The following is a 19,185-nucleotide window of genomic DNA, read 5'->3' on the forward strand; positions in this document are numbered from 1 at the left end:
ATAACTAATAATTAGTTGTTAATATTTTTAAAGTTTATCTTCAGTATAGGACTTTTATGGAACTTAAGAGCTATCACTCTGCATTTTAAGTGAGTTCTTTTTTATATTTAGAAATATTAATTTCACAAACAGCCATAAAGTAATTGAAATAAAAAGATACATTGTAAAAGGTTTTTGTTTGTATGAAATAACTTTGATTCTAATACCAAATAGATATTTTGGGAATGTGCTTTGTTCGCTTTATCTGTAAAATGAGAGATGTCTTTTTTCGGTTGGAGACTATGGATTCCAAATCTTCCGTGGAGTTTCTTAGGAGATTCTGTACCCATTTTATTATAATTGCAATTTTAAGATGCATTTCATTTATTTAAAAATATGTTTTTAAAAATAATATGTACACTCTAATTACTTGCCAGTTGGACATCACAGAATAAAGTTTTTCCACCATCTCTGTGTATATATTTGTACTATTAGTAAATGTACCCTTGATTAAAAACACGAAGATTGTTTCTTCTGATCTAGCCTTTTTTTTTTTTTTTTAAATTGGAATTACGTACACTATTGCAGAGCAAATTATAGAACATAGGTCCTGTGCCTAATAATAGTAATAATAATGATTCAGGCAAAGCTCAGTTGTATGAGCTCAAGTGTTAACTGAACATAATAGTAAAGTGGGTAACTCATCTCTAGGTAGTAATATTGTAGTACTGGTTTAGTGTGTGTACCAGAAGTTTCTGTTCTTTTGTCTCACTTTTCTATTTGTGTATACAGATTATGAAGAATGTTCATAGTTGTTGTTTTTTTTTCTTCTTTCTTTTTTGGAGATGGAGTTTCGCTCTTGTTGCCCAGACTGGAGTGCAGTGGTGCGCAATACTGGCTCATCGCAAACTCCGCCTCCCGGGTTCAAGTGATTCTCCTGCCTCAGCCTCCCAAGTAGCTGGGAATACCGTCATGTGCCACCACAGCCGGCTAATTTTGTATTTTTAGTAGAGACGGAGTTTCTTCATGTTGGTCAGGCTCGTCTCGAACTCCTGACCTCAGGTGATCCCCCACCTTGGCCTCCCAAAGTGCTGGGATTACAGGTGTGAACCACTGCACCTGGCCAAAGAATGTTCATAGTTTTAAATACTGAAGGTAACTGGCTTTGAAACAAATATTTGTGCTGTTCTTTCAGGCTCTCATCTCAATTTATTTAAATAATGTCCTGAGATTATTAGGCAAGCTGTGAAGCTGTTATTTGTTTCTATTTATTTGTGCGAATCACTTCTAAAAAATTGATTCTCATCTATGACCATACCACCCTGAACATGCCCAGTCTCATCTAAAAATTGATTCTCTGCAATAAAACACAACATAGAAATAAATCAGATGCTGGCTGGGCACAGTGGCTCATACCTGTAATTCCAGCACTTTGGGAGGCTGAGGCGGGTGGATCACCTGAGGTCAGGAGTTCAAGACCAGCCTGGTCAACATAGTGAAACTCCATCTCTACTAAAAATACAAAAATTAGCTGGTGTGATGGCAGGTGCCTGTAATCCCAGCTACTCGAGAGGCTGAGGCAGGAGTTGCTTGAACTCAGGAGGTGGAGGTTGCAGTGAGCTGTGATCACACCACTGCACTCCAGCCTGGGCAACAGAATGAGAGTCCATCTCAAAAAAAAAAAAAAAAAGAAATATAGCTGGGTGTGGTGGCTCACGCCTGTAATCCCAGCACTTTGGGAGGCCAAGGTGGGTGGATCACAAGGTCAGGAGATCGAGACCATCCTGGCTAACTCGGTGAAACCCCATCTCTATTAAATATACAAAAAATTAGCCGGGCATGGTGGCAGGCACCTGTAGTCCCAGCTACTCGGGAGGCTGAGGCAGGAGAATGGCGTGAACCCAGGAGGCGGAGCTTGCAGTAGGCTGAGATTGCGCCACCGCACTCCAGCCTGGGCAACAGAGTGAGACCCATCTCAAAAAAAAAAAAAAAAAAAAAAAAAGAAAGTTTTTGTTTGGTTTTGTTTTTTATTAAATCTACTCCCTTCCTGTTTCACTGGTTTTATTTCCTATCTTGGCCTTATAAGCATCCAGGACTCCAGCGTCATTTAAAAACTCACAGCTCTGCTATGGATGCTTGTCCTTTAGGGTAAGTAGTTACTACCTCTGGAAAGCCTTCCTTGACTGAAATACGAGTTCCTAGTCTGTGCTCCAGTAGCACTCTGTTAATACTACTTATTCAAACCTGTATTGTCATCTTGCTTAGCTTCCCCTTCTCTCCTTACTAAGTAAAACAGGGACTCTTCTTTTTTTCTTTCTTTTCTTTTTGAAACTGAGTCTCGCTTTGTTGCCCAGGCTGGAGTGCAGTGGCATGATGTTGGTTCACTGCAAATTCTGCCATCCGAGTTCAAGCAGTTCGCCTGGGATTACAGGTGAAAACAGGGACTCTTACTCATCTCAGTATTTCCAGTGTCTGAGGCAAAATAGATGTCAGTAAATATGGCCATGCGCAGTGGCTCACACCTGTAATCCCAGCACTTTGGGAGGCTGAGGTGGTGGATCACCTGCGGTCGGGAGTTCGAGACCAGCCTGACCAACATGGAGAAACCCTGTCTCTACTAAAAAATACAAAATTATCAGGGTGTGGTGGCGCATGCCTGTAATCCCAGCTACTGGGGAGGTGGAGGTTGTGGTGAGCTGAGATCTCACCATTCCACTCCAGCCTGGGCAACAAGAGTGAAACTCCATCTAAAAAAAAAGTCAGTAAATATTAGCTTGAATAAATAAAAAAGTAAAGATGGCACTAGCTGTAAACTGTAGCAGGAACCACGCCATGTTCATTTGTTTATTAAGAGGGTTTGGTTTAGTTTAATGTGTGATCTAAAATGGATGCTCGGTATAGGTTAATTAGATGATATAGAGTTGCCCTGTGTTTTAGTTTATTAAATCTCACATTGTGATAGTATAAGCAGGAAAAGAGCTTTATGGTTTTTTTCCTCTCTAGGGTCTTGTTTTCTTTACCTGTAAAATGAAGGAGTTGGATAATATGATCTCTTAAAGTTTTCTCCATTTCCAACATCCCACTAGGAAGAATAGCCATAATCCTGGATCCAAACTATATGAAGTACAATCTAAGATTGCATTCCATCACCTCCCCATCTTGGCTTTTTAAATTTAAAGCAGTTCCCTTTATCATACTATTGGGTTATATTAAACCTAAGATCAATTATAAAATGGCCAAACCTTGTACATGAATTGTTGTCTCCCTTGCAATCGCTGCTATGCCTTTGGTTGTCTTCAACTTCAGCATAAGACTTATAGGTATCCTAGAGCCAGGCTTGGTGGCTCACGCCTGTAATCCTAGCACTTTGGGAGGTGAAGGCATGGGGATCACTTGAGGTTAAGGAGTTTGAGACCAGCTTGGCCAACATGGTGAAACCCCATCTCTATCAAAAAATAAAAAAATTGGCCGGGCGCGGTGGCTCAAGCCTGTAATCCCAGCACTTTGGGAGGCCGAGACGGGCGGATCACGAGGTCAGGAGATCGAGACCATCCTGGCTAACACGGTGAAACCCCATCTCTACTAAAAAAAAAATACAAAAAACTAGCCGGGCGAGGTGGCGGGCGCCTGTAGTCCCAGCTACTCGGGAGGCTGAGGCAGGAGAATGGCGTAAACCTGGGAGGCGGAGCTTGCAGTGAGCTGAGATCCGGCCACTATGCTCCAGCCTGGGGGACAGAGCGAGACTCCGTCTCAAAAAAAAAAAAAATAAAAAAATAAAAAAAATAAAAAAAATAAAAAAAAATAAAAAAATTAGCTGGGTGTGGTGGTGTGTGCCTGTAATCCCAGCTAGTCGGGAAGCTGAGGTAGGAGAATCACTTAAACCCGGGAGGCAGAGGTTACAGTGAGCCAAGATTGCACTACTGCATTCCAGCCTGGGCAACAGAGTGAGACTCCATCTCAGGAGAAAAAAAAAAGACCTACAGGTATCCTAGTTAAATTTTGTCCTGTGAGATTTGTTGCAGACTTCTAAACTTTTTAGATTTCTTTGAGCTTTAATTCTTCCATGTATGGCAATACCTGTGTGTTCTTCATTTATGTTATCTACAAATTAGTTAAGCACATAATAGGGACTCAAATATTTGAATAAATGGTCATGTATCTAACATATCTTTGCTCAAATAACTAAAGCATTAGAATGTTTAATCAAGGTAGAGTCTTAGTCTTTTCCTTTCTTTTCCTTTTTTTTTTTCTTTTAAAGAAACAAGGTTTTGCTATGTTGCCCTGGACTTGAATTCCTGGGCTCAAGCCTCCTCCCACCTTAGCCTCCCAAGTAGCTGGGACTGTAGGCACCCTCTACCATGCCTGGCTCTTTTCCTTTCCTTTGCATTTTCTTTTTCTTTCTTTTTTTTTTTTTGAGACGGAGTCTCGCCCTGTCGCCCAGGCTGGAGTGCAGTGATATCGGCTTACTGCAAGCTCCGCCTCTCGGGTTCACACCATTCTCCTGCCTCAGCCTCCCAAGTAGCTGGGACTATAGGCGCCCGCCACCATGCCTGGCTAATTTTTTGTATTTTTAGTAGAGATGAGGTTTCACCATATTAGCCAGGATGGTCTCGATCTCCTGACCTCGTAGTCCGCCTGCCTCGGTCTCCCAAAGTGCTGGGATTACACGTGTGAGCCACCGTGCCTGGCCTGCATTTTTTTTTTTCTTAAAGATTTGTACAGTGTAGTAGAAAGACCACTTAACTTGGAATCAGAAGATCTAGGCTCTAAGCCCTTGCTCTTCTGCTTACTACTATGTAATGCTGGACTGGTCACTTCCTCTAGTCTTCAAATTTCTTTTTTTTTTTTTTGAGACGGAGTCTCGCTGTGTCTCCCAGGCTGGAGTGCAGTGGCGTGATCTCCTCACTGCAAGCTCCGCCTCCCGGGTTCACGCCATTCTCCCGCCTCAGCCTCCCAAGTAGCTGAGACTACAGGCGCCCGCCACCACGCCCGGCTAGTTTTTTGTATTTTTAGTAGAGACGGAGTTTCACCATGTTAGCCAGGATAGTCTCGATCTCCTGACCTCGTGATCCACCCGCCTCGGCCTCCCAAAGTGCTGGGATTACAGGCTTGAGCCACCGCGCCCGGCCTAGTCTTCAAATTTCTAGTCTGTTTGAGAAGAAAAAAGACTAAGGTCTCTAACTTTCTGTGATTCTGATTCAGTTCGATCATCTGGCTTGTTCTTGGAAGTCATATGGAATTGTGGTTGAGAGCAGGTTGAGAGTCTGGAGTCAGATTGCCTGTGTTTTTATCCCAGTTCTGCCACTACTGGCTGAGTGACATTAGTCTATCTGGGCCTCTGTTTCCTCATCTGCAAAATGGGTTTAATTATGCTGCTTGGTTGTTTTTACTTATTTTCTTCTTGTTTTTTTTTTTCTTTTTTCTTTTTTTTGTGAGATAGCGTGTTGCTTTGTCGCCCAAGCTGGAGTGCAGTGGCATGATCTCAGCCCACTGCAACCTCTGCCTTCTGGGTTCAAGCGATTCTCCTGCCTCAGCCTCCCAGGTAGCTGGGATTTCAGGTGTCTGCCACCACGCCCAGTTAATTTTTGTATTTTTAGTAGAGGTGGGGTTTTACCATGTTGGCCAGGCTGGACTTGAATTCCTGACCTCAAGTGATCCGTCCAGAACTCCTGACCTCAAGAGGTCCGTCCATCTTGGCCTTTCGGAGTTCTGGGACTGCATGCATGAGCCATAACGCCCGGCCTTGACTTAGTTCTTAGAACACATTCTGCATGTGGTAAGGAATATGTGATTATTTGCCATCATTATTAGAATTTTTTCACATAAGATATCATTGAAGACATAGTACTTTCCTGTGAGCCATTGGGATGAAACAGTAATTGTCCTTATTTTTTAATTTTTTAAATTAAAAAAATTTTTCATATATAGAGACGGGCTTTCTCCATGTTGCCCACGCTGGTCTCGAACTCCTGGACTCAAGCAATCCTCCATGTCGTCCTCCCAAAGTGCTGGGATTACAGGCGTGAGCCACCAGTGCCTGGCCTGTCTTTATAGTTAGTAATTAAGAACTGTGACATGCCGGGTGTGGTGGCTCACGCCTGTAATCCCAACATTTTGGGAGGCTGAGGCGGGCGGATCATGAGGTCAGGAGTTCAAAACCAGCCTGGCCAAGATGGTGAAACCCTGTCTCTACTAAAAATACAAAAACTAGCCAGGCGCTGTCATGGGCACCTGTAATCCCAGCTACTTGGGAAGCTGAGGCAGGAGAATCGCTTGAACCCGGGAGGCAGAGGTTGCAGTGAGCTGAGATTGTGCCACTGCACTCTAGCGTGGGCAACAGAGCAAGACTCTGTCTCAAAAAAAAAAAAAAGAAAAGAAAAAGAAATGTGACAGAAGCCAATACAGGGGTATATAAAAAGTAGGTGATATATTATGATCACTGTCTTATACGTTAGAAAGAAAGATGTTTGTGTCTTTTATATCCTTAATAGTGGGTGATTTGGGCATTTTAGGAAAGAGATTAAGTATATACCTTCAGTTTCTTTGTTTCTGTGAGAAAGCCAGTAGCTGTCAATTCTCAGGTAACTTCTGACCACATGTGGAAATACTGGCCTGAACCTCTTCCCTCCACTCACCCTTTTTAAGATCTGCAGGTAGCAGCCAGATTCACTTTTTCCTACCTTTAACAGGAAATGACAAAAGGTTGGGGGAAAAAGAAGGGGAATGGCTTGGAGGACTCTACTGGCCCATCTCCTCTGGATAATTAAGAGCTGACTGACCTATTCAAAGTCCTCTCCTCCATTGCAACAGAACTTGCCTCCTTTTTGAGGCTCAGGACCTCTTGGGAACTTGAAGGGAAGGCCTGTCTCCTGTAGGTAGACTGATCTTGTCCCCACGACTCTACCCTACTTTTCTCAGTCTGCAGTGCCGTTAGGGGAAATAGGTTTTGCTTGAGTGCCAGGGAATTGAGGAGATGGCAGATTTTGGTTCACTGTCCTCCAGCTTCACCCAGTAATTATTATTTTAATTTTTAGATAATGTGAATTCAGTATTTCTAGAAGTTGCCACATGTGCTCATTTTGGATGTGTCCTAAATCTCTAGTCAACTAGAGTTAAGTATTTTTTTATTTTATTTTTTTTGAGATATAGTCTTATTCTGTCACCCTGGCTGGAGTGCAGTGGTGCAATCTTGGCTCACAGCAATCTCTGCCTCTGGAGTTCAAGTGATTCTCGTGCCTCAGCCTCCCAGGTAGCTGGAATTACAGGCATGTGCCACCATGCCCGGCTAATTTTTGTATTTTTCAGTAGAGGTGGAGTTTCGCCATGTTGGCCAGGGTGTCTGCAGCTCCTGACCTCAAGCGATCTGCCCACCTTGGCCTCCCAAAGTGCCAGCATTACAGGTGTGAGCCACTGTGCCTGGCCGAGTTAAATGTTTTTATTTCTTACCCTTCCCAAGAATATTTCACCTTCTTACATATACAACTCCTGTACCTTAGTTTGCTTGTTCTGCTTTAGGTCCTTCTCAGAGACAGCAGGGTATAACAGGAAGCACAACTTTGGAACTGGACAGATGGACGTATAATCTTGGTCAAGTTATTTAACCTTTTAAAGTCCTAGCATTTTTATCTCTAAAATGGAAATGATAATACTTTTCTTGGAGAATTATTGTTGGGGTTAAATGAAATGATATTTAAAATTTTTAGTGCATTAACTGTGAACTAACAGTTACAGTAAATGTTCAGTTAATTTTAGCTTAGATTATTCAGTGCCTTCTAAATGTGATAGAGATTGGGTTATGAAGACAAAAGAGTCCCTACACTCAGAGAATTTATTTTTTTATTTTTTATTTTTGAGAGAGTCTCACTCTGTGGTCCAGGCTGGAGTGCAGTGGTGCAATCTCGGCTCACTGCAACCTCCACCTCCCGGGTTCAAGCAGTTCTCCCACCTCAGCCTCCCAAGTAGCTGGGATTACAGGCATGTGGCACCAAGCCCAGCTAATTTTTTTTGTATTTTAGTTAGAGACGGGGTTTTACCGTGTTGGCCCCAGGGTGGTCTCAAACTCCTGAGCTCAGGCAATTTACCTGCCTCGGCCTCCTAAAGTGCTAGGATTACAGGCGTGAGCCACTGCACTCAGTCTCACTCAGGGAATTTAAATCTGATAAAAGAAGAGGTTACTAAATATGAGTCAGGAAATGTTCATTCCTTTTTTTTCTCTCTTCCCTATTTCTTATGCATTCCTTTTCCCAGTATAAGGCAAATTCTAGGAGGACCCTTCCTCTCCAAGGCTAAAAAGAGTCTTATAAGAGGGACAAACTGAGTACAATTGTCACAGGTTATCGGGGTGACTGAGAGCTTAGTCTAGGCGGGATAAAGTCAGCTGTGAGAACCGTTATTAGTAAGCAGTAACCAGGATTATTAGCAGTTTGTAGGTGGGAGGGATACCCACTTGGGAGTGAAGTTGTCGAGCAACTGAGGCAGGTCATAGGGCTTGTTTAAACTGAATGGCCTGCTAGGCAAGCTTGCATTTACTTGTTTTCATTTGTAGTCTTTTGGGCTAATCTCTGGAAACTTGCTTTCCTACGTGCTGCCCCTCCTCCCTGCCTGCCTTCAGGACAGGATTGAAAGCAGCATTAGCCTGAAGAAGTCGTTCTATTTAGGGAGCTAGAGCAGAGGGCCAGTGATTAGGCCCTTATCTGCAACGGGGCCTTTTTGAGTGTTGTAGGGCAGGGCTGCAGTGTCTGTCCTGACACCCACAGAGGCTGGCCTTCTCTGTCCCCTGGTTGGGTCAGAACTGTGAAGAACCAATAGAAGGGCCAGGCCAGCTGAATGAAAAAGCCCTTCATTGTGTTTCTTCAACATTCCAGTGTCTGGTACAATTAGCCAAGACTCGGAAAACAAGTTGGACAAACAAGCAGGCAGCCTTCTACTGATGGATAAAAGGATTTCTGGCACAGCTGAGTTAAGTGCACTGACTGTAAAGACAGAGTAGGAGGCTCTGGGAAGAAGAAGGGGACTTTGGAATGCCATTCCTGGCTGTGAGGGGAAAGAATGGAGCAACAAGCAAACGGTATTTTTGAAGCTGATAAAGTCTGCTGTGATAATCTACCTGGGAGGCTGGCTGAGGCGAGGCTGGCTGAGGTGGGGCTACTCTGTAAAGTACATGGAATCATTGGGGAGTGACTGTGACTCTTCCCTTTGGGCAGCTGTAAGTGCGGGGAAGGGAAACTCTCTTTGGAATCTAGGGTTCTGTTTGCAGTGGACAGTGAGTGTATAAGCTTGCTCCATTATAGTCTCTCCCGTCATGAGACCTTCTCAGTTGGTTAACACTTTATGTGTACTTCTGCCTGAGAAGAGGCACACCTGAGGAGCAAGTTGTTGGGCAATGGATGCACTGTTCCTGACTTGGCAGCAAACCACTTAGCTCACTAGCTCTCCTGCAACTACGATTCCCCAGATTACAAGCTTCTGCTCTGCAAATGGAGGGTAACTCAAAGACCAGTTTCTACCTACTCGGGCTTACTCACTTCATACCTCGACTGGACTTTTGCATATGGAGCTCTCCCTCTGTGTGCTCTAATTGGTCTGGAAACACTGAGCCGGTGATACTTTTGAACAGCGTGCTATATGCCTGAGACATGGACCCAGTTTTTGGAAGTGCCCTAAGGAGGAGCTTCCTCTCTGACCTCAAGGGAAGAAGGAGGTCAGTAGGAAGTGGTGGGTGGAGCCACTTCTCTGTTCTGCTGTCTCCTCTCTACACCTCGCAGCCCTTTTTCAGGAGCTGTGAAGGGTGCACAGGCCACTAGCTGGAGGTCCTTTGGTACCCCCTCCTTTTAGGTGGGGTCAGCAGGCACAGGGGCGCCATGTGGCCGAGTTATCAAGATGAGCACGAGTTCAACGCCCACCTGGTTTGTCGCATGTGCTGTATGGGTTAGTATGTGAAGTTTTTTTTTTTTCCTTGTCTGGTCCTGAGGATCCCAAATAGCCCTTGCTCTCATTGACTCATAGGAATGCATGGACTTTGAAGCCTTGTGGTGTTACAACCTTTGGGCTTGTTAAAATGTGCAGTGGAATAGATTGGGGTGCCCTACTTCCCCGGGGAACTTCTTAAGCTTGCAGTAACTGGCAGTTAAGAGCCCAAGCTTTGGGTATAGGATTTTTTTATAGAGACTGAATTCATACTTATGCTTCTGCCTGTATCAGGAAACCACTCTTAAGGTATGTTGCATAGTGCTGAAAGTCCAGGGTGTATTTTTAGCAGAAGTTGGTTGGTTACGGAGTCCACCTCTGAGCAGACTGCGGGGGATGGGTGGTAGGAGGGAGGAGTCATGGCCTATGTTTCCTCTTTGGGGTTTAGCGCTAGTTCTTTTACACTTTACTCTGCCAGCTGTGACAGAGAGAGAAAAAGACTCAAAGATGATCTGGGGACAAGGACCTAAATAAGAGAGGCTAGGGGAAGAGTCATGTTAGCTGTGACTTAGATCTCTCTTGATAAGGCATCATTAAATAATGATTGTTTAAGTAATGTCCTGTGGCCTTGAACAAGTGACTTAACCTTTTTGGCCGTAGGTTTCCATGGTTTCAAAATTGTAGGGTATACACACTGGCGCTAGACTGAGAGACATCAATTCTCTGTAAAATAAAATTTAAAAAGATAAAGAAAATATAGTGTGTCTTTCATAAAGCTAAACTTAAAAGAATTGTTTTTTATTCTGAAATTGTCTTTGCTACTTTTTAATGTTAAAATATCCTTTATTTTATGAAAGAATTGTTATTATGTGGTAGTGTATTTTTAAGATATTCCTACTTAGCAAAATGAAAAGTTGACAGCTGTTAGGCTTTCTGATTTATTGTGGAACATGTATTGGTCTATGAAATCTAAGTTTGGGAACCCCTGGTTTGGTAATCTACTGTCTTTTGATTTTATACTTTGAGGCTCTAACAAGGAGCAAAATTGTGACCCAAACAGGCAGATTTTCATTAAAATTGAAGTAACGCGTTGTTTGATGAAGAGAAGACCTTAGAAAAATCTCAGAGAAGGAGAGCAACAGAACTAGGGTTCTGATCAGTGTCCTGACTCCTAGGCTAGTGCTTCCAAGTAGGTGCTTTTTGAGGGAAAAAAGCTGATACAGCAATAATGCTTGGGGCACAGGAGGGGCAGTTTTAGTGGTCTACTTTTTTATCTTTCCTGTATCGTTGAGATGTCTTCCCTGGGACCTACAAGAAAGAATTGCCTGTATCTAAAAGTGCTTGGAGATAAACATACAGCAAAAGGGCCTTTCCTGTAACCAACAGAGAAGTATAGGAAAGTCCAAAACCTTTACTGAAAGTTTCAGGGCAAAAATATAATATAGCCCCGTCTCCCACAATCCCACATAATCCCCTAAAGGCATTGTAGCCTAATAGCTAAGAAAATGGGCTTGGCATCAACTGTCTACATGGGGTTCCTACTCCACCACTTAACATCAAAACCAACTGGGAACATTGCTTAACCTTTCTCTAGCTTGGTTTCCTCATTTTTTATTTTCTTTTTTTTCATATCACTATAAAATAAAATCACTTGTATAGGGAGAATGGATGAAGATTAGCAGTAGATTTTCATGTTATATACTTTTCACTTTATATTACTGCTATAACTACCAGCTAGCATTTATTAACTTATGTGTGAGAAACCAGGCTAAGTGCTTTCATATCATATACTCACAATCACTCCATGATTTAGGGTCTGTTTTGTTTTATTTTATTTTAGAGGTGGAGTCTTACTCTTGCTCAGGCTGGAGTGCAGCGGCATGATCTTGGCTCACTGCAACCTCCACCTCAGGGGCTCCAACGATTCTCCTGCCTCAACCTTCCAAGTAGCTGGAATTACAGGCATGCACCACCACACCTGGCTAATTTTTGTATTTTTGGTAGAGATGGGGTTTTGCCATGTTGCGTAGGCTGGTCTTGAGCTCCTGACCTCAAGTGATCCATCTGTAAAAAATAAAAATAAATAAAATTACTATTCAAACCTCATTGCTTAAAAAAGGGATTAAAACAGACTCTAAATCAGCTGGGTGTGGTGGCTCATGCCTATAATCCCAGCACTTTGGGACGCTAAGGCAGGCGGATCAGTTGAGGTCAAGAGTTCAAGACCAGCCTGAGCAACGTGGTGAAACCCCATCTCTACCAAAAAATACAAGTTAGCAGGGTGTGGTGGCGTGTGCCTATAGTCCAAGCTACGGGGGGTGGGGTTGGGGGGCGGCTGAGGTGGGAAGATCGCTTGAGCCTGGGAGGCAGAGGTTTCAGTGAGCCAAGATCCACTCCAGCCTGAGTGATAGAGCAAGACCCTGTCTCCAAAAAAAAAAAAAGAGGCCGGGCACAGTGGCTCACACCTGTAATCCCAGCACTTTGGGAGGCCAAGGCGGGCGGATCATGAGGTCAGGAGATCAAGACCATCCTAGCTAACACGGTGAAACCCCGTCTGTACTAAAAATACAAAAAATTATCTGGGCATGGTGGCGGGCGACTGTAGTCCCAGCTACTTGGGAGGCTGAGGCAGGAGAATGGCGTGAACCTGGGAGGTGGAGGTTGCAGTCAGCCGAGATCACACCAGTGCACTCCATCCTGGGCAACAGAGCAAGACTCTGTCTCAAAAAAAAAAAAAAAAAAAGAAAAAAGAAAAAAAAAAGCTTCCCACATGATTTTGAGATGGTTGGTTTACAGACTGATATTTAGGAACTATTGGCCTAACTCCTCATTTTATTTGCAGAGTTGGAAATATAAATAAATTTTTAAGAACAACAAAGGACAAACTCCTAATTTTATAGGTGAAACTCAGGCTCAAAGAAGGGAAATGAATGCCATGTAAAGATATGAACCATAGACTAGACAGCAGGAAATCCAAGTTATAGACCTAGTTCTGCCCCTGTGTGACCTTGTCTAAATTATTTAATCTCTCTGGGCCTTGGTTTCTTCATCTTTAAGATGATTTTTGAGGACTCTTAAAACTCTCTCTTTGTATTTATGAAATACTTAGTTTTTCTGACTGTGATATTCCCGTGAATTTTCTAAGAACTATTGAGCTTTTCTTCCTCTTGTGTTCTTATATGTCTTTCCCTCTCACTGTGGCTCTTTTTTTGCTACCATGCTTACTCCTGGATTTCTTTATCTCCCTTCTGCCCTTTATTCTCTGATTCTCAATAGTACAAAGAACTACCGTTATAATAAAGATTAGGTTTTCCTAAGAAATAAGGTAAATTTTTTTTTTTTTTTTTTTTTTAAAGATGGAGTCCTGCTTTACTCTGTCGCCCAGGCTGGAGTGCAATGGGGTGATCTCGGCTCACTGCAACCTCCGCCTCCCAGGTTCAAGTGTTTCTCCTGCCTCAGCCTCCCAAATTGCTGGGATTACAGGCGTGAGCCACAGTGCCTGACCTGAAAATACCATCTTAATGTGTCCTGTAGCTATAACCTTGACACCTAGAGGACTCTCATTATATATTTGTTAAATGAATATTTTTCAGTACCTATCATTGTCCTAAATGTTGGATATTTAATGAAAAAAAATTTTTTTTTTGAGATGGAGTCTTACACTATTGCCCAGGCTGGAGAGCAGTGGCACAATCTCAGCTCGCAATCTCCACCTCCCAGGTTCAAGCGATTTTCCTACCTCAGCCTCCTGAATAGCTGGGATTACAGGAGCGCACCACTATGCCCAGCTAATTTTTGTATTTTTAGTAGAGATGGGATTTCACCATATTGGCCAAGCTGGTCTTAAATTCCTGACCTCAAGTGATCTGCCAGCCTCAGCCTCCCAAAATGCCGGGATTACAGGTGTGAGCCACTGCATCTGGCCTTTAATGAATTTTTTTTTTTTTAAAGTCAGAGTCTCACTCTGCCACCCAGGCTGGAGTGCAGTGGTGCAGTCTCAGCTCATGGCAGCCTCTGCCTTCTGAGTTCAAGCTATTGTCTTGCGTCAGCCTCTCGAGTAGCTGGGATTACATGCGTGCACCACCACACCTAGCTAATTTTTGTCTTTTTTGGGGGTAGAGTCGAGGTTCCCCATATTGGTCAGGCTGGTCTTGAACTCCTGACCTCAAGTGATTCACCTACCTCGGCCTCCCAAAGTTCTGGGATTATAGGTGGGAGCCACTGCTCCTGGCTGGCCTTTAATGAAGTTTAAAGCATGGATCTTGACTTGAAAGAGCTCAATTCAGATACAGAAATGGACTTAGATACAGAGCTCTCTAATGATAGGTTTTATATGCTTAGTGCTAAGTAAATTGAAGAAACTTTTAAGTGCCATAGTTATCCAAAGGTGGCTGACATGTCCGGAAAAGTGTTAACAGAAGCAAGACTTCAGCTGGACTTTGAAAGGAGGCTCTAAGTTAGATAAGCCCCAAGAGAAGAGGGTAGGTATTCCAGTTGGGGGAAAGGTTGCTCCTCGTAGAGTAGGACAGATGTGAAAGATATGTTTGGAGACAAGAAGATCCGAATGGTTGCAGTTGAGTCATGCAGGGGAGAGTGAAAGAGTAGATAGATTGTAAATTTCTTCAGGTCAGAGACCAGGTCTTTGTCTCCTCTAACCACCTAAAACATAGTGAATAAAAACTGCAATTGAATTTTATAGGGTTGTAGAGGGCTTTGAATTCTAAAACAAAAGGGATCAAATCCGTAAAGTATTTTGAATAGAGAGAGAGGTGATGTGGGCTAAGTTGTGATTAGGAAGATTTGTCCAAATAAGCTATCTGCTCTCTATTTGCCACAACTATCAGTTGTTAACTCCAATTCCTTATCTTCAGTTCTGACTGCTCTTCTGAACTCTAGACCAAAGATTCCAACTGTCCTTGAGAAGATCCTCCTAACACCTCACTCTTTGTCTTCTGCTTTACCCAGTGTACCCTCACCAAATCGTTAACCTCTTTCTGTTTTCATTATCTTGAAGTTCTACTCTTTTCCCAGTTGCTCTGGCTGGAAGCATGAGAATTGTCTTGAACTCTGCCATTCTTTACCCACCACCATCTAAAGGCTATTTAAAATAGCTAAAGGCTATTGTTTCTACCTCTACATTGCATGACAATGTACCTGCCCTCTTCTTTACTTTCCTGCTGCCTCTGCCCTAATTCATGCTATTTCAAGATGTTTTTCCTGGTCTGTCATTGGAGCCTTCTAACTGGTTCTTCTGCCTCTTAGTGTCTTTCTGGTACAATGTGGCCTTCAGTGCAAAGCCAGATTAGTCTTCCCAAAACATACTCTAGGTCAGAAAATTTCAGTGGTTCTGCTTTGTCTACTTAATTAAGTACCTACTCCTTACTCTAGCTTTCTGGGTCCTTTGTGATGTCAGCTAGCTGTTCTGTTAGCCTGGTTGCTCATCACACTGCTAACTGCATGTGATGCATGCAATAGCTATACGTTCCCTAAACATATCCTGTATACTTACATGTCTCCAAATCACTACTTGTGCTTTGTAAATTTAAAAAAAAAATTTTTTTTTTTTTTTTTTTTTTGAGACAGGGTCTTGTTGTCACCCAGGCTGGAGGGCTGTGACACAATCTTGGCTCACTGCAACCTCTGCCTCCTGGGCTCAAGCGACCCTCCCACCTCAGCCACCCAAGTAGCTGGGACCACAGGCTCAAGCCACCATGCCTGGCTTATTTTTGTATTTTTTGTGGAGGCAGTTTTGTCATGTTGCCTAGGCTGGTCTTGAACTCCTGAGCTCAAGTGATCCACACACCTCGATCTCCGAAAGTGCAGGGATTATAGGCATGAACCACCATGCCCAGCCTACTTGTGTTTTTTTTTAGTTTGGAATCCTTTGACCCCTTTTTGGGCTGCCAGAATTCTACTCGTTATCCAAGGTTTATTTCAGACACCGTTCACTCCGTAGCCTTTTGTCCAAGATCAGGTGTAGTTCTACCACGCCTTCCATGAACACCTCTTACCTCTCTGTGAGGATTAATCAACTCTATGCTTGTGCTATAGTGTCATTTTGTGCAGCTTGTATCTGGTGTGTTATTTACTTGGTGTTACTGTTAATTATTTACATGTTGTTCTCCATCACTAGATTATAAACTTTATGAGGTCACAAAACAGGCCTATTCCAACTTCAGTTCCTTTCTGTGTCAGCTGTGGTGTATCGTTTTTAGATTTCCAGGTGGTTGGTGTTTCTGGGCTTCTTGAGGCGCTTGTCATTTTTCTGTGGCCTTTGGAAACAGCAGAGGCTCTTCTTTCACTTGTTTTTTGAATGATTCATAAGGTACTGGGACTACATGGATATGCTATGTTGGATCAGAATGTAGAACTTTGCACCTCAAATGCAGGCTTTCATTTGACGTCAGGCCTACTCTCAAATTGCTCCTAGTAGAGTAGGACAGATAAACAAATAAACAGTGATACCCTGCAATAAGCACACAAACTAGTGTGTGTAAGAGATGGGAAAAGCTCCTGGAGGAGGGGATAGTTGAGTTAAATGCTGAAGAATGAGTAGTCAGAGAAGGGGAGAGCTATATTCACAGTGTATGTGCAAAGGCATGGAACTGAGAGAAAACCTGCCCCATTTGCAGGAATTTTTTTAAACAAGGCTGAAAGTTTTTATGGAAAGGTAGAGGGATGAGTGGTAGGTAGGCATTCCATCATAATGGGTCTTAGCTCCCAAGCTAAAAAGTTTGAATGTTATCCTGAATGGAGGCATCAAGCTTTGGAATTGGGTAGAGCTGGGTTCAAGTTTGACTTCATGACTTACCTTGTGATCTTGGGCACGCTGCTTCATCTGTCTGGACTTTATTTTTCCAGTAAAATAATACCTAACTTACAGAGTTGTTGAGCATTAGAAAGAATAGATATAAGGTGCTTAGCACATAAATTGGTGCTCAATAAATGCTATTAAATTTTTTTTTTTTTTTTTTTTTGAGGAGAGAATATCACTCTGTCACTTAGGCTAAAGGAGTTCAGTGGTACTTTCTTGGCTCACTGTGACCTCCGCCTCCTGGGTTCAAGTGATCCTCATGCCTCGGCCGCCCAAATAGCTGGAATTTTACAGGTGCCTGCCACCACACCTGGCTAATTTGTATTTGTAGTAGAGACAGGGTTTCACCAAGTAGACGAGGCTGGTTTTGAACTCCTGACCTCAAGTGATCCGCCTGCTTCCGCCTCCCAAAGTGCTGGGATTACAGTTGGGAGCCACCGCACCCAGCCTAAATGTCAACTGTTAATAATATTGGGCGAATAAGGGCTCACTGAAAGATTTTAAGGTGGACAGTTACAAGATCAAACTTGTCAGAAAGGTTGCTGACACCACTGAGAAGGGTGGATTACAGCAGGGATATCTGTTGGAAGCAAAGAGAAAAGAAGACTTCAGTTTTAGACAAGTTGAGTTTGAGATGAGCATGAAAGTTTTAGGAGGCCATTGAATCTATGAGAGTGGTAAAGGCCTCAGCTAAACATAGAGATTTGGAAATTATCATTGTATAGGTCACAACTGAAACTATGGATGTTCATTAAATCATTAAGGGAGAATGTAGAGAACAGCTATTTTTAATTTTTATTGAAAAGCTATGGATCCCCCTGCCCCCACCGCCCAACACACACACACACACACACACACACACACACACACACACACGACACAAAACATTTTGCATGTAATTTTAGGTGGTTCCTGAACACTCCTTCTCCAAAACCCATTAGTGGACTCTTGGGTCCTTGGACATCTGAAGAAGCTGTAATACAGAATGAAAAGAAAAGAGGGCTAAGGATGAGTAACATTTAAGGGATGAACAGAAGAGAAGAAACAACCAAAGGAGGAAGAGGAAAACTAGGGTAGAATGGAGTCTCAGATTCAAGAGAGAGAGTCGATATTTAAAAGGTGAAGGAATGATCAGCAGTGTCTTCTGCTACAGAGAGTTTAAGTGAGATAGAACTCAAAACTATCCATTGGGTTGGCAATTAGGTGACTAGGGGGAGAGCAGTTTCAGTGAATGTGTGGGGCTGGAATCCAGGTCACATGGAATAAATGGGAAGTGGGGAAGTGGAGTCTGAGCGTTGTCATCATACTTGTTCAGAAGCCAACAGGAGAGAACCAGGAGAGAGAGAGCAGTTGAAGATACACAGACTAGGGAGTATTGTTGGATTAAGGTTCCCATGGAGAAGAGGAGCGATGATTGTAGGTAGAAGGACTGACTTAGGTTCTGAAAAGGGACAACTCTGGCAATGAACTAAAATAAAATTAGGGTAGGTATTGGTAGCACGATGCTCAAAGACCTTTGTTGATGAAGATCAATAAAGTTGGAAACAAATATTAAATCCTAATTAGGCTGGGTACAGTGGCTCATGTCTGTAATCCCAGCACTTTGGGAGGCTGAGGCGGGAGGATCACATGAGGCCAGGAGTTTGAGATTAGCCTGGACAACATACTGACACCCTGTCTCTACAAAAAATTTAAAAATTAGCCAGACGTGATGGCGTGCACCTATAGTCCTAGATACCTGGGAGGCTGAAGCAGGAGGATCGCTTGAGCCTGGGAGTTCGAGGTTGTGGTGAACTATGATCATGCCACTGCATTCCAGCCTAGGAAACAGAATAAGACCCTGTCTCAAAACAACAACAAATAGCAAATTTTTCTAATTTAAGCCTTCTAATTCAGTAACCTCTAAGTAATTAATAAGGTTTAAAGTGTTAAATCTGAAAATTAGATGGGCAGTTGGGTTCTCCACTTCTGTAGAGATGCTGGTGGTGGGCCATGGGCTCTCACTTCTTTGTTTATAGCCTTTGGTGGGGCTGAGATTATAAAGAACATTAAAATGAATATTGCCTTTTCTTTGCCAGTTTTCCTGTCACATAAGGGTACTTTCTGAGACTTTTACCTCAGTTTTACCTTTCTGCCTAACCTGCAATGTTAGGCAGAAAGATCTTTGCTAGGCCTGGAGTTAAACTAGGGATTTATGTGTTAGGAGCCAATCTAAAACTTACTAAATAGTTTGAGAGTCTGAGCTATTATTCTGAAGGTCAGTGTAATTCTTAAGGTTGCTTCTTGGATTTCCTTGCTGAAGATTAAGATCTATTAAACTCTAGGCACTGTAATATTCTTTGATCCTGAAGTTTAAACCAGGAATGAACTTTCATGTAATTGATGGGCTTACCAACATAGGATCTTAAAAAATTATCTTCCAGCTCTTAGGGGCAAAGGAATTCTATAAAACCCTTTTCTGAGGAGCTTATGGCTCAGCTCTAAGC

The 19,185-nt window shown here is 42.9% G+C and overlaps 1 protein-coding gene across 16 annotated transcripts in view; it reads left to right on the top strand.

Moving 5' to 3' along the window:
• MACF1 (microtubule actin crosslinking factor 1) overlaps window positions 1-19,185 on the top strand; it is a 409,997-nt gene that overhangs the window by 127,585 nt on the left and 263,227 nt on the right. For 2 of the 16 annotated variants that reach the window (XM_031667214.1, XM_031667234.1), the window contains exon 1: window positions 9,703-9,906. The exons of the other annotated variants lie outside the window; for them this stretch is intronic. In XM_031667214.1, the coding sequence (XP_031523074.1) occupies window positions 9,840-9,906 (67 nt within the window). In that variant the 5' untranslated portion in view covers window positions 9,703-9,839. Of the gene's footprint in view, window positions 1-9,702; window positions 9,907-19,185 lie in introns of those variants that run through there. 16 annotated transcript variants of the gene reach the window in all.

This window comes from Papio anubis, chromosome 1 (assembly GCF_008728515.1).
Source record: "Papio anubis isolate 15944 chromosome 1, Panubis1.0, whole genome shotgun sequence".
Classification (NCBI taxonomy): domain Eukaryota; kingdom Metazoa; phylum Chordata; class Mammalia; order Primates; family Cercopithecidae; genus Papio; species Papio anubis.